This window comes from Gavialis gangeticus, unplaced genomic scaffold (genome assembly GCF_001723915.1).
Source record: "Gavialis gangeticus isolate Ggan-Ray unplaced genomic scaffold, GavGan_comp1, whole genome shotgun sequence".
Taxonomy (NCBI): Eukaryota; Metazoa; Chordata; order Crocodylia; family Gavialidae; genus Gavialis; species Gavialis gangeticus.
Genome location: NW_017729001.1, coordinates 30616854 through 30631189, shown reverse-complemented (window position 1 = coordinate 30631189; position 14336 = coordinate 30616854). Strand labels below are relative to the sequence as shown.

The 14336-nt window shown below is 40.6% G+C and overlaps 1 protein-coding gene across 1 annotated transcript in view; it reads right to left on the bottom strand.

Moving 5' to 3' along the window:
* Positions 1 to 1646: 1646 nt before the first annotated feature.
* The window catches only part of NAA25 (N(alpha)-acetyltransferase 25, NatB auxiliary subunit), a 46718-nt gene continuing 34028 nt past the window's right edge, over positions 1647 to 14336 (bottom strand). Inside the window, exons 18-26 of the mRNA XM_019506653.1 lie at positions 11746 to 11897; positions 11096 to 11221; positions 10536 to 10779; positions 10194 to 10317; positions 9759 to 9824; positions 8123 to 8220; positions 7486 to 7596; positions 6221 to 6367; positions 1647 to 4906 (exon numbers count right to left, since the gene is read on the bottom strand). Coding sequence (XP_019362198.1) covers positions 4784 to 4906; positions 6221 to 6367; positions 7486 to 7596; positions 8123 to 8220; positions 9759 to 9824; positions 10194 to 10317; positions 10536 to 10779; positions 11096 to 11221; positions 11746 to 11897 — 1191 coding nt within the window. The 3' untranslated portion in view covers positions 1647 to 4783. The remainder of the gene's footprint in view (positions 4907 to 6220; positions 6368 to 7485; positions 7597 to 8122; positions 8221 to 9758; positions 9825 to 10193; positions 10318 to 10535; positions 10780 to 11095; positions 11222 to 11745; positions 11898 to 14336) is intronic.

Here is a 14336-nt window from a genome sequence, read left to right as displayed (position 1 = left end):
TGCCCTGCCCGCCGTCACGTGCTGCCGGGGGAGGCGCCGCCGCGAGCCCGCCCCCGGCCCCGCTCCTCAGCAGCCTCCGCGCCGCAGGGGGAGCGGTCTGCAGGCTGCGATTCCGCTCCAGGGGCGAGATGCCTCCCTGCTGCGCGGTGGAGGCGGCAGCAGCAGCACGCGGCTGCCCCGCGCTCCTGGCGCCCCCGGCTCTCCCAGCGTGGCGTCTCGTGGGAGTCAGCCGCCGGGCGTTTGTGTGCCCGTTTTCTCATTTAATGGGACTCTTCCCTTCTTCCATGCAGTGTTTCCACCAGTGCTTACAACAGTCTCCTGCTGGTCCTTTTCCCCTAGAGCGCCCTAAGCAACAACCCCCTCTTAAAACAAATTGAGCAGCTCTGCACATAGCTGCTGTTGAGGTGATGCCATGGACAGGTGAAGTATTTAAGGGACATGCAAACAATGGGCAAAGCACCACCTCCATTCCCTAAAAACCAGAACAGACCAAGCAGCAGCCACAACCCCTACTCTCGGGGCTTACCTTGAGCATGCATATAGTTCAGGGGCCTTTCTCTGCTGTTATAAAACTCCCCTACCAGCTTTACTGATTACTACAGCCTCGAGTCCTTCCAAATGTAACCAGGTGAGCACCTGGAGATACTACACGAACAAGGAGATAAAGGGAGACTAGTGTTTGATAACGCATTTCTAGGTTTCCATCCAAACACCCTAGGGCAGCTGAGCTAAGAACGGGCGCACAGTACGCTCTGGTTACTGGGTTTCAATTTCAAACGCGACTCAAACATTTAAGGTCAAGAAGTTGTAATAGATGAGCATGATCATCAGTGTGCCTGCGCCCCAATGGGCAGAGGGTAGCAACCCATCAGACACAGCACTGCTCAAAGGCCAGGGCCAAGTCAGAGCTAGAGGGAGGAGACAGAGGTGCTGGTGCCGCTTTTGGCAAGACCGTCATTAAGATCTGGAAACCCTTCAACAGGATTTCGACAATAAATCCACACTACACTCGGAAGCAAGAGAGCGCAACGTGGAGATTATGTTCCACAACAGAACGGAGTTACTTAGATCATCCCCTTCCGGGCAGAGGAAGGCTGGAAGCACTGCAAGAGGCAGCTTGAGAAGACAAGTCTGTATTGCTCCAGAATCTGGTGTTGGAACGGACGAGGGGGCACAGAGCCTGCCAACTGCAGAGAGGCCAGGGGTACAGATCGCCAGAGGCCACTACATATACTCTTGTCCAAGTCCGCCACAGGGGCTAGGCTTACTCCAAGTCCCATTTCCAGATCCCTGCTTACTGCAAGCCTCTATTGCATCCGAAAGCTTGGCAAGTAGGTAATGCAGAAGTAATTCAATATTAACGCATGCATCAATCAGCCATATGAATAACCATTTCTCCTCTCTGCTCCTGCCAGCAACCAACCTCTTTGGTTTGCATGAAAATGCAGAGGTCAGCATGTAAGCACTTTGTCCTGCCCCACAGCCCTACTTTCCAGGCAGCTTTTACTCCCCTACTCACAAACAAAGGAAGCATCTGGCTCGAGTTCACCAGGACAGCAACCGTATAAAGTGAAGCTGCACAGACTGGTACTTCATCTACTCCCAAAGATCTGGATGAGACAAAGAAAAAAAGGCAGCAAGGATAATTTATAACGAAACTGACCTTTATATAAATTATAAACCCATCCAGTTTAAAGCAGATTGCTTGCAGTTGTGTCACTTAATTCCGTAGAAGGCCGAAGCATACATATCTTCCACAGTCATAAATTACAATGAATAATCAAGAGAAAGTTCAGGTAAGGCTGTAGATGCAGCAAAAAAATCCTTTTATATTAATAAAGGTTAAAATAAAAGGAAAACATGATTTAACATAATGCTCGCAAAATAAATGCAATTTTTGAACAGTTAAAACTGCTAAAATGATACCAAAAATGATGGGCAACACAGGAGGCATTGTACATTTTTCTTTTATGCAGAGAAAGGTAGGTGGTGAACTCTTGACCTCCATCCACAGAAGATTTATGATTTAAAGCAAAGAAAACAGTTGAAAAGAAAATCTAGAGAAGGATCTTGGCTCATGATCCCAGTAGTATAAAAGCAATAATTTCTCAGTCTGTAAACAGTAGTCTTGATAGCTTTTTTCTAACTTTGTATTTCAATTCACCACCCAAAAAAAAAAAAAAAAAGGACAAACAGCAGCAATGGGTTATATCTTAGATTTCTTATCAAATCTCATTAGGATGTGTGCTGGAGGGGAACCTGCTCTTTAGTAAGAAATATATAATATTTAACTGTACACAATTTATAGGAATTGAGAGAAGTTTCCCGAGGAAAATCAGTCGTATTTAGCCATTTGTGTGCACACCCATTCAGTCTCCTCTTTTAGAGATTTTACACTACAGTTAGTATAAAACATCTACAGAGTAACAAAAGTCATATGGTTTGACATTTAACTTACAATCAATTAGGTAGATGCTATCTACACTGGGAAATATTGAATGTTTTCCCTGAACTGGTAAGAAAATGGTTTCATACTAGCGTGGACCGGGCACAAATTCATCCAATGCTATTTCAGGAAGTGACTGAAACGTCCATCCGTCACCAGAGCTCAATGTAGCTGTCTAAAGCCAGCATATCCAGACATAGCACCCAGCTGTTTCGCTCCTGCTTCAAAGGGAACTGATGCTGAAAATCATGTTTTCAGCAAGTTCTACCACCTCATGTACACAAGGCTTTAAGGCTCAATCACACTAAGCTTATTTCACTAGGATTTCTGCCTGGTGCTAGGGCTGGTTCAGTTCTGACAGCGGCACCAAAGAGGCGGCAGGTGCAGCGTAGATCACTGTGCTATCTGGTCTTGTTCAGATCTATCTGGCATGTCGGTATTCCCATGCCAGCATTTGCCCAGAGTCCTGTATATAAGAGCAGCATCGCAGGTGGGGTTCTGCTGGAGTTAGCCCTGTGTAATTGGATTATTTATTTATTTATTTTAGCAAAACAGTTTTGCAGGGCCTCTCCTCAGTTCCACTATAGTAACTGCACTATCTTAGCAATGAATTTTTTTTTTCCACTTAAACTTCGTATTTCACATGCCTGGTAATGACTCTTAATTTAAAACGGCACATTCATTGTTCCAAAGGTATTTCTACATAATGAAAGATAGCTGCGTTTGCTCAGCAAAGTGTCTTGCTATAAAGCAGACCTAACACATTTTGATATTGTTTTCACTGGGTCCAAAGCACTTACCAGACACTGCGACTAAACCAGAGCACATCCATTACAATTCAAACTTGTACAAACTCCTCTTTCCCTTTTAGGATGGGGCTAAGTAAAACCAAATCCAGCAAGAGCAGGAACTTAAAATTTTACACAGGGATTTGTTTTAAAAAAATATTCTCGTCAACACTGTAGCATTTCTAACAAAAATGTATTCAGCAGAGATGACAACGCTAGGATTATCAGCTCTCTTAGAACTTTAAATATAGATTTCAGATTATAGTTGCTTTTTTCCCCATCAGAAGATAAGGAATCTGTAAAAGTCTGAAGTGTCCCTCGGATACTAGGTGCAACATGTATTTCTTGTGCCTATTTGTAATAGACCGTATTACTTTTTAAAAAACTAAAATAGCAGAAATGCAGATCTGATGGGAGCAGATGATGCAATTACATTTTTCTAACAGAACTAGTACTTGGATACTCATAAAAGATCAATTGCAAAAGCAAGCATACATTTTTTTCTTTTTTAAAAGAGCAACATTCTCAGCCTCATACCACAGTGGAAGCAAAAATGACCTCTGCCAACTTAAAACCATAGTAAGTCAATAGAACTCAATTCCATTAAAAATATTTAAGTTTTAAAGTTTCAAGCACCTAAGTACACTTTTTTAAAGTCATGATGATTGCTGTTTTACATTAAACTGACATAAAAATCAGAGATTGTGGTGTCAGACTTCACTGCAGATATGTACAAGGTCTCTAGCTTTTAGCTGAACCACCAATTCCCACCTTTCTAAATCTGAATGACCATGTTTTGTTTTACATCAGGCTCGTACTTTTTTAAGTTACCTTTCCATTAGAAAGTGATCTGTGTGCAAACAGCCCTCTCTGGGGTTCAATCCTTAGAGGAAGCTGTATTGTTACTTACGTACGACCCTATCTGGTGAACAGTGAGCATTGCTGGAAGGCTTTTTGTATAAATAAAAGATGTGCTTCCAACACAAGGTCACCTCTCCATGCTGGACTCGTAAGCTAAGCAGGGCCAGGTGGCTTGCCAACGAAATGGAGAGCTCCAGAACTAACCTGCTTCAGTGGAAGAGGCCACACAAGCTCCAATGTTGAATTTGGGCATCTACAATTTCTGCTTTTCTAAGGCAAGGACCGTACATAAAAAGTATAAACACTGTATGGTGATCAAATACAACTCCTTTGAGATATATGCTTTACACTGGATTTCTATTGCTGCTTCTAAAGACCATCTCCAGTTGTTCCTGGAGATCAAAAGGGAAGAAAGTTGAATTTTTCCTGTCGCAATATGCTTATGAACATGTATAAAAAGTGGTCAAACCCCAATGGAGGGTCCCTGCTTCCGATTTATGTACAATAATTTAATTGGCTGAATATACCTTTAATACCTAAAAAAAAATAAAAAGTAATTTTATGGTTTTAAGTCCTTCATGCATTTGTGAGGAAGTTCTGGATTAAAGTGATGGTACGTCGGATGTTGCTTCTGTCTGGGATTCTGATGTCACTCTGTCATGGAGACTTTATGCCTATGGTGCATTTCTTAAATCTTTAATTTTTTAACAGTATCAAGTCTCTTTTTCAGCAGCTCTCCAATTTCCTGAACTGAATGCTGGTAACTGCTCTGGACCTTTCCTTGCACAGTCTTTGTAAACTTTTTTTCTTCCTGTAAATCATCAAGAAAAAAAGTCAGCCTAATAATGTAATCACTTAAATCCCCACATAACTCCGCTCTAGTCCTCTGTACCAGTGAAAGGAGGGAATGGGGAGGGAAGGAAGTCAGACTGAACTCTTGCAACAACAACATTAAGGGCAGTATTTGAGTTGACTCAAATTATAATGCAGTCAAATCCTGTCTAAAACACCCCAAGACAGTAATTTTTCCCTACTTATATCAATATGAATTTTACCTATCGCAGAACCCATAGAAAATTTACATTCTTTAATACTTGCAGGAGATATCCTTGCATTTAACACTGTAAAACAGCATCCACGTTAGTTACAAAATAAAGATATCTGGATCTACCAAATACATATTAAACCAGGAGTCACTTACAGAAACAATGACAAATTCAATCCAGCAGCGAGCAATAAACAAGGAGTCTCACCCCAAATCCTATAGACACGATTGGGCTATGGCTCAAGGTGGGAAACTGGAGCTCAAGAATATCGGCATCAGTTTCCCCCATGTTATGAAACAATTCTAAACAACCTTCCCACTCCCAGGTTTCCAAACATGCGGGAGTTAGATGGCTGAGAAGAGTCTCATCATCTTCATGCTTCTTTAATTCCCATCATACATGACACCCCTTCACATTACAGTATAGCCAGAGCGAAAACAAAGTAACATCTGCTTCCCTATGTTGCATGTCATTGTTTCTGTGCAGATCTAAAGGGTGAGTTGTGCCGTCAAACAAACAGCAACCATAACCACCATTTCACTGGAGGGGAGGACTTGCCACCTCACAAGACACCTTTCAAATACACTCAAGACAGGGCAACATATTTTTCTATGCACTGCAAAAGTGAATGTTACACAACCATGGTAGGCCCTGGCTAGTACATTGTTAGTTATATTCCATAACAAATCAGCATTTCCTCTTCAACACCTAGCATGCCGGGGATAACTTCCATAAGCAGTCCCTAATTTGGTCTGGAAATTGCATGTGTCCAGAATTCTCTGTGCAAAGATACACACCCATTTTTAATACACTGGCTCTGAGTAGTGTTAAATTGCTTAAACATATTATCTGGCTCTGTCATGGTACAAGCATGTGTGATGACAACTAGCATCGCAAACAATCTGTGAGCCAAGATAAGGAAATTACACACAGGCAAAACTGAGTCAAATCATTTGGATGGACAAGGATTTTTCAATTTATATAGTTGAAAGAATAAGATTTATTCAAGAGGTTCTCTAGGGTTTGTTTTTTTCCAGCTGTTTTTGAAAGATCATGTCAAATGAGGTGCAGTTCCTTACCTGTGAAAGTAAAGTGTCCTCAAGGGACAGTTCTTCAAGTTTTAGTGCAGTCAACATTACTTCAAGCCCTTTGATATGATCTATAACATTGGAAGTTAATGTTTGTAGCTCAGTAACATAATCCAAAAAACTGGTGAATACAGGAGGCTATAAAAAAGTTAGGCAAAAAGTGATGTTAAAATACTTGTATTTATGTCCATTTTACATATCACAAAACATTCAGCCTACTATATTGATAAAAATAGACTGCTATATATATGTCAAACCTAGAGATGTGGTTTTTAAATATAGCTTCTCAACTTTTGCTGACAATATTTTCATTTTGCAAAATGGCAGTTTCCCACATCCCAGACATGAAAGCATGCCTGTCTCTCAGTTGCATCCTGAACCTGACAACTCTCATTGAGAAAAGGTTATTGAAATGGATGGACAGGGGGAGGGGAAGGTGTCAAGTTTTGGTTTAAATGAACTGGAATTTTCCAACAATAACAAAAAAAAAGAACACCAACAAAAAACCAATTTTCATCCAAAAAATTCCTAACAGCTCTATTCAAGATTACAAACATTAACTAGTCTGGGAATTTAAAGAACTAGGAGGATGAGAAGTGCAGTTTTGTTGCATGTAAGACCTAAAAGTTCATTGAATTTGATGATAACCTCATTGCAGAAATCTATCATTTTCAAAACAAAGACATGAACTCAAAATAGCTCCACACAAAAAAATCATACCAACTCCATACAGACTAGTGTATACACAAGACTGTTAATAAGTTATATGCCATTAAGAAACAAAACTTTCACAGGCTATATCAAAGTTATGGATAATACACTTTCACCACTCAATTTTAAAAGGTTATTATTGGGTAAAACAATAGATTCCTTCAGGTAGAGCTAGAATGGATTTTCTAGTAATGGGCTACCAATCTCAGCACTGTACTTCAGCACTAATCTGTACAAATAGTAACTGCAACCTGCAAAATTAAGGACAAGTTTTGCAACTGAAGTTATCTACTCCACGCAGGTTTCAAAACAGAGAAAATATAACCATAATTTCTCCAAAGAATAAGGCAGCTCCTGTAGAGATGCATGATAATTTTTTAAAAAGAGGTGTGTCTAAGTGATTTAGGATTCCATCTTCTAAAGCAACTTGAGAACCTTAAATGTTATAATGGGATTCAGGTTCTTAAATTATTTTTGAAAATTCTACCCACCAACGTTTGGGAAGCCACGTAAGACTTGAAACTTGTCTCTGCTGAATCACCTACCATAACTATGCTGGTTTCTTTTTTTTTCTTCTTCTTTTTTTGCAAGTTTGATTTGAAGGGTCGGAGGACACTGTCACAGTAACTTGAAACCCACAGGGTGATGGAGAGCGTCTGAAAGGAAGACAGACAAATACACAAGTACATTAACAAGTAGCATCAACAGCATCCAAGATGATGTTAAATCAGTGTTTCATCCTTTATTTAACGCCCCCCCCAATAGTTAGAAGATGAAAGGAATGCAAAAGCAGCACTGAGCAAAGGAAGTACCTTAATTACTGTATTCTGGTAGGTCTGGACAGTCTATTTTAAAATATCATATCCCTTGTTTTCCAAGTAACAACTCACTTCCCAATAATCAAAAGGAATGGGCTGTTACACCAAGATACAAAAATGTTAAGGTGACAGAATGTGCTCCTCTTAATTTCAAGACGAAATAAATAGGTGTATTTTTGCATCATCACTACTTGAAAAGTCCCAGGCAGTAGAAGTAAGGTACTGGAGAAGAATTTAAAAAAGAGGGCAGAATATGCATTTCACCTTGCAATCCGAGGATGATTGTTCAGGTGGAAAGAATTTTAAATTAGCTCTGCAAATTTTCCAAAGACACTAAGAATTACAGCAAAGGAAAAATACTTACCTCAACAAAGAAGACTAAGTTTTCTAAAACATTCGGATGAGTTTTCAAGATGCCATCTCTGACTTCAATCAAGTCACCTTTACATTTATTGAACAAATCTAAAAAGGGGATGAGAAAACCTTATGTTCTGAATAAGGACCAACATATTTACTTCTGAATTTTCTGTATGGTGCACAACTTAAGACACAAAAACTATAAAAAGAGCTAGCTACAAATTGGTGTATGATTGAAAGCCTTTTCTCGTATGAATAACATTCTGAACTGCTGTGAACTGCCCTGCATACAAAGCATTTGACAAAAAGCATTCAATACAGTCTCCAGTGTTTTGGGCTGTGTGCATTCCCTAAGTCAATCTATAGCCAGGAACAAAGCAGAAGGTCACACAACGAGGGGTTTCCAAGATTTGGCACCAGCTTGTTTAAGGTGGGAGATACCAAGAAGTTCTGCTACCTTCTTTTTAATTAAACATTAATTTAAAATCAAAAGCCAGGAACTCTGCTTACAAGCAAGACAGCTAGAGTGCAGCAGGTGACAGGAAGATAATAAGAATAGAAAAAAAGCCAGGTTTGGGGGATTTTTATATTTCCCTTTCCACCTGGATTGTTTTTTGTTTGTTTTTTTTTTTACAGTGCCTTCCCTGCCCAGACAGAGAAAGTATGATCTCGTTCTCTACAACTGCTCTACTGATGCAAGTGATGTATTTCCCATCACGGTGGCAGAAGCTGACTGTTAAGCTTACTAAGTGATTTGATTCCAAAGCAGGGTTTTTTTTGATCCTTTCTATGCAGATTTCACTGCTTGCAACAGGTGCTGGGCTGACAGACCCAGGGAATGCAGCACACTTGTGCACACATCTGATGCAATAAGGGCAGTCCCAGTTCTCTGAGCCCATCTCATAAGAATACCTTCACCTTGACCTGCAGGTGAGGTTCTTTTACTCCTTGGTTCCTCAGACTGCTGATGAGGTTACCTTGCCTCATTGGATAAACTAGCCCGCAAACTGAAGATCTGGCTCAGATCTAACTAATTTCATGTAACCCCAGCCAGAATTCAGACATTTGCAACTTTTGGCTGATGCAAGACAGTAAATTGCATTAAATAGCTTAAGCCATTTTTCTTCCCCTTTTAAAAAGAATGTGAGATTATAATTACATGTAAAACGTGCCAGAGTAGGCCTCTACTGCTGCATAGGGATCTTTGCAATAATGAAATCACTCTGCTTAAAAATGCAATCTAGAATTGCAGTGACCCTGGCTCTTTGCTTTAAAATTGCATGAACACCTGGAGTAAAGAATAAGTATTTAAAAAAAAAGTAGATTAACTGCCTGGCTTATTCTTAGCTCACCATGAACCAGGACTAGAAAGCTGGTACAAGACCATCCTTTCTACTTGGAGAAAAACAGGACCACAACAGGACAGAACATTCCTCGGTATGCAGCAATCTGAGGACGAGATCAGTGGAGCCTAAGGAAATCCTGCCTTCACTTGCAAATGTCCTATTTTGTTTTTAAAATGCTTTGAGCCACTTTGCTACACTACACTCCAAGACCCATGCTACGAAAAAGCCCTTCCCGTTAGAAATAACAATGTTTGAATAATACCTGGACTACATACTTGTCCCTGCATTACTACTTACCTGTTAATTGTTCTAGTAATGATTTTAAACTATTCCCTATCCTCTCCTGGATGTCTGTTGAATCTTCTGAAATAAAAAAGGCTATTGTTAACTCTCTTATATATGTTAGAGATAGATCTGCTTACAAAAACTCAAGAGGCATTTAAAAAAAAGGACAATATGCAATGCCCCCAAAAATAAATGGAATTGCTTTCAACTAGTACCTCAGTATCATTGTAAAAATAGACAACTTAAGTATACAAGATTAAATAAAACCCACTTCCCTGAATGACACAAGCTGAAGTGTCATTCAAAAATGGACATGCAGTTAATTTATTGGGTTGACTGCAATTCATTCACATAATTAACTAACACACAGTAATTTCAAACTGTTGGTCTAACCCCCACTACACCCCATGAGCATCTGTTAAGCTTTTGCCCTCCCCACATACTTACCTAAGCCATTGGTATCTAGTTCATAAATATCACTAACAAGATAAAACAAGCTAGTCTGGCACTGACAGCTGCCATTGCTGAAGAAGCCAGCCATCCGGGTAGGAGGAGGGCCAAGGACAGGATACTAGGCAAGAAGCAAAGAAAAAGATAAAGGTGTTGCAGCTTTTCCTTAATTGGGTAACAGTGTCAGTCTTTGGCACATCTCAGGCAGATTTCACAGCTATAAACTCAGGATCAGTTAACTGTACTTTGCAGCCTGCTGGATGTTACAAGATGCATTCAGTTTCTCTGCTTGCATCCACGTTCATTTAAGATTCTGGGATAGTGTTTCTTAATGGATACCTGAATTGTCTGCTCTAGAAACCTCTTCCCTGAATCCATGGCCACTTCCAGCTGCTGAAGCAGAGTGCGAATTGTATCAATCTTGGATGAAACTCCATTCTCAGCAGCCTTTTCAGAGTTCTTTGGCTGAAAAGCATGACTAAGACTTGGAAGTCCGCTTATTAGCCTTAAAGTTAAAGATCGGATTTGCAACCAGATGGTTTCTTCCTCTAATGACAGTCTCCTGTGTTCTTCAGAAATATCCCTAAAAAAAAGGCACCAAAATGCTTTCAGGCAAATGTTTTATATGCATAACATGGTAGCAAGCTTCTGCATACACTTTATTATTCTCGGGCACAAAGCTTAGGAACAACGTGCAGAGAGCACAGGGATGGCTGGAAACGCTGTTCTGTTAATACGAGCAAGGTAAGTGCATAGTTAGAAATTATGAACGAAGCTGCTATGGTTAAATTGGTACAGTTAGCCAGTCTAAGGAATACTTAAGTAACAGAATGTGCCTTGAAAGGACTTTTTTCTCTTTGAAAGGTTGTCATGCTACAGTTTGGGACCTTTCTACTCACCTGTCTTTTGGATCCCAATTAAATAAGACCGTTAAGTCTCTGTTGTCACGCAAATCTTTCCATGGAATGTCGTCCTCCTCTGGACTCAGACTCATGGACTTTATACTTTCTTCTAAACTGGTTGATCTAGCACATAAATATTAGTATCATTAAACCAAAGGTTTAAAAGTTAAAGGCAAAAGCCCAACCCACTGATCTAGGCCATGATCCCTAAAGAGAACAGTTAACCATGGCATGTTAAAATATCAAAACTATTATAAATAACTTACTAGTGTTAAAAGAAATGCTTATGGGGACAGGACTCTGGTAACAGAGATGGACTAGCTGGGTTGCAGCCTAGCTGAAGGTAGCAAATGTTACTGCAGAAATTAGGAGCATCTAGCAAGGGTATTTGTTTGTTTTTTTAATTTCAACATATTCCATCAGGGCCCTCAAGCATAAGCTTCCCCAGCTCCTGGGCAGCAATAGCACAGCACAGCACAATTTACAGAAGGGGAAACTAAAGCTTAGACAGAATAAGGAAGGCAGCGCTGAAGACTTGGATTAGGTAGGATAGCAGTGCCTGCTCAGAAAAGGCCATCTTCCCCATGCAGAAGTCCCTCACTGGGTTACTGTTCCTGCCAGTGTACTTGCCTCTGCCCCACACTTACATATTTGCTTCAAGTAAGAGGTCTAGCAACATCCGTTCAGTGCGGACTTGTGCAAAATGGAGTGAGGAGTTCAGCCTGTTCCTAAAAGCAATGAATTCTGGGATCTTCTCAAATGCACCATACTTGTAGGCTTGAATGATATATTCTGAGGTCTAGGACAGAACACACACCGTTTTCTGCATTAGTTACTTAGGGAATTTTAAAAAGTGTCAAGAGTCTTAATAGGGTTATTTCAACAAATCAAATTACGACAGCTATTACTAAATGGAGGCATGAAGTCAGCAAGCACTCATCTGCCAGAAGCTGGCAGTCCTACGCACCCAAGTCTCCCAGACTCAGATTCTTATGTAGCCTTGATGCCCCCTTTCACAAAGCCAGACCGTTCCTTGGACAGCATGTCTATCGTGGTACGGATGCCTTTATTAAATAAAGGAGCTAATGGTAAGAAATATCAGACTGCTGCCACCAACATAACTGACAGGCAACTTGTTTTAAACCATGGAAGTTTCTGCTTTTCTTGAACCTCGTGATGTATGCGATAGACATGGATCATCTCATTTGAGAAAGCTGTTACCAAAAAAAATCTAGTCTGCATTTTCTTGCATCTAACACAGACACATGCCACTGTGTCATTTTAACACAGGTGTAAAGAATTACACTATACTTTTGCTTCTCATTTTTATTAGGTTTTGAATGCAGGGTCATAGGACAGCACTGTGTAACACGCACACATTACAACAGAATACGAACACAATGCTGAAGGAAACACTGGGTTGAATGCGACAGCTTGCTTTCCCGCTTCGACAAAATGCAGCGATAAAGGCTCTCGACCAACACTGCAGGTCCATCCAATGGAAGGATCTCTAAGGGTAGGGGGCCCTATACAAATACCTATGTTGATGTCAGCATCTACATTTAAAGAAATACAATACAACACATGCACTAAGACAAGATTTTAATCAAAACTAAGCCAACAAATGTGAAACCCTGGCAAATCAGAACACCACCCATGAACAAAATTAGGGGATGAGTTTACACCTGACAGACCCTGTATCAAGGATAGCTGGTCAGCCTCCTCCTGTCGCACACTGGATACCACACCAGCCAACTGCTACCACATTTCCTTATTTCTGACAATGTCCTCTTAGCCGGTTCTGTCTCATAATTTGGACATGTGCATTATATGAAAGGTATGTCAATAGTCAACAACGTACCCTCTGATAAACAGCCTTGCAGAGCTCATGTCAGGCTGTGGGATTGCGCCATGGGCGCTAATTCAACTGCATTGACGTGGCTTTTAAATCCCCATGGGACAGCTTGGTGTTCTGTTTGCCTGGAGAGATTAAAGACGGACGGACACAAGAAAATTGGAGAGATTACTTGCGATTCTGCAGATTTAAAGGAGGACTGCCTTTAAAAGGATGATGCCTTTTTAGTTTTGGTCAGTACAGTTACAATTGCTGCTCTTTCCTTCTACCTGTCCTTTATATTCTCTCATAACACAAAAATGATGCAGTGTCCCATGAAATTCCTGCATGTTCATTTTAGGACTCTGACTGGGATTTAATTCACCTTACAACAGAGTATCAAAGCAGCAAGCTAGCTGAAAATACATTCACTTACAACTATTGCTACTGTTCACCAAGGACAGCTGCACTTTTGAGAGACGGACTGCTTCAGGGAGAATCCCGTGGTCAGAACACTGCATGGCATGCAGTATTCGATCTCAGGACCACAGAGACTGTATGTATTCTAGGGAAATCTGGAAAACTTTTCAACACAGACTCTTCAAAGCACGGAGCAGGCAGTATATCTTAGCCCAGTGAAAAAGATAGCTTTTAAATAACAGTCCTCCTTTAACACTGCAGTTAGATGCTGTGCTGGGATTGGAAGGGGATCCACTAAACCGATGTAAGCGCTGTTAGCGGGATAAAGAGGCAATCCTAAATGAACAGCAGAAGGGAAGGGACCAGGAGGTGCTGAACTTGTGAGATGGCCTCTGCATTTGGAAACCTATCTTCCCCCTAGTTTACATGCCATCATCCTGTACAAACACCACTCTGGAAACAAACCTTCATCTCTTGTAATTCTAGGAAAATCTGAAAAATGCCAGAGGGATTCTGGCATTTTCCTATAATCAAGCAGGATTAAAGATGAATACTAACGTGCAAGCAAGCAATCCTTACAACAGCCTACTTCCCATTTTACAAGCTTAAATGCTGATATTTAATCAGAAATAATCTAGGACTAGTGACAGTGTAAATCGATGCTCGTCTCAAGGAAGTCAAGGGCAGGTCTGTCTAGCCTTTTCAAAATAGACTGTCTTCCTTCCACAAGAAGGAAAGGAAAACACGTGCCAGTCTTCTGAATTGTATCCTTGGTCCAGTTGTACAAAGAACAAAATTGTCCAAGTTAATCTTTTTCCACTTGTGATTCAAACCCTTTGAGAGGAGGTACTAATGGAGTATAATAGGCAAGAGGTACTCCACGAATCCTGAAAAGCATCTGAATTGTAGAACTGGGTGGCAGTGCTTCTCACATCAGGCGTATCCTAATGCCACAAGGAATGGGGCTTAGTGGCTTATTACGTG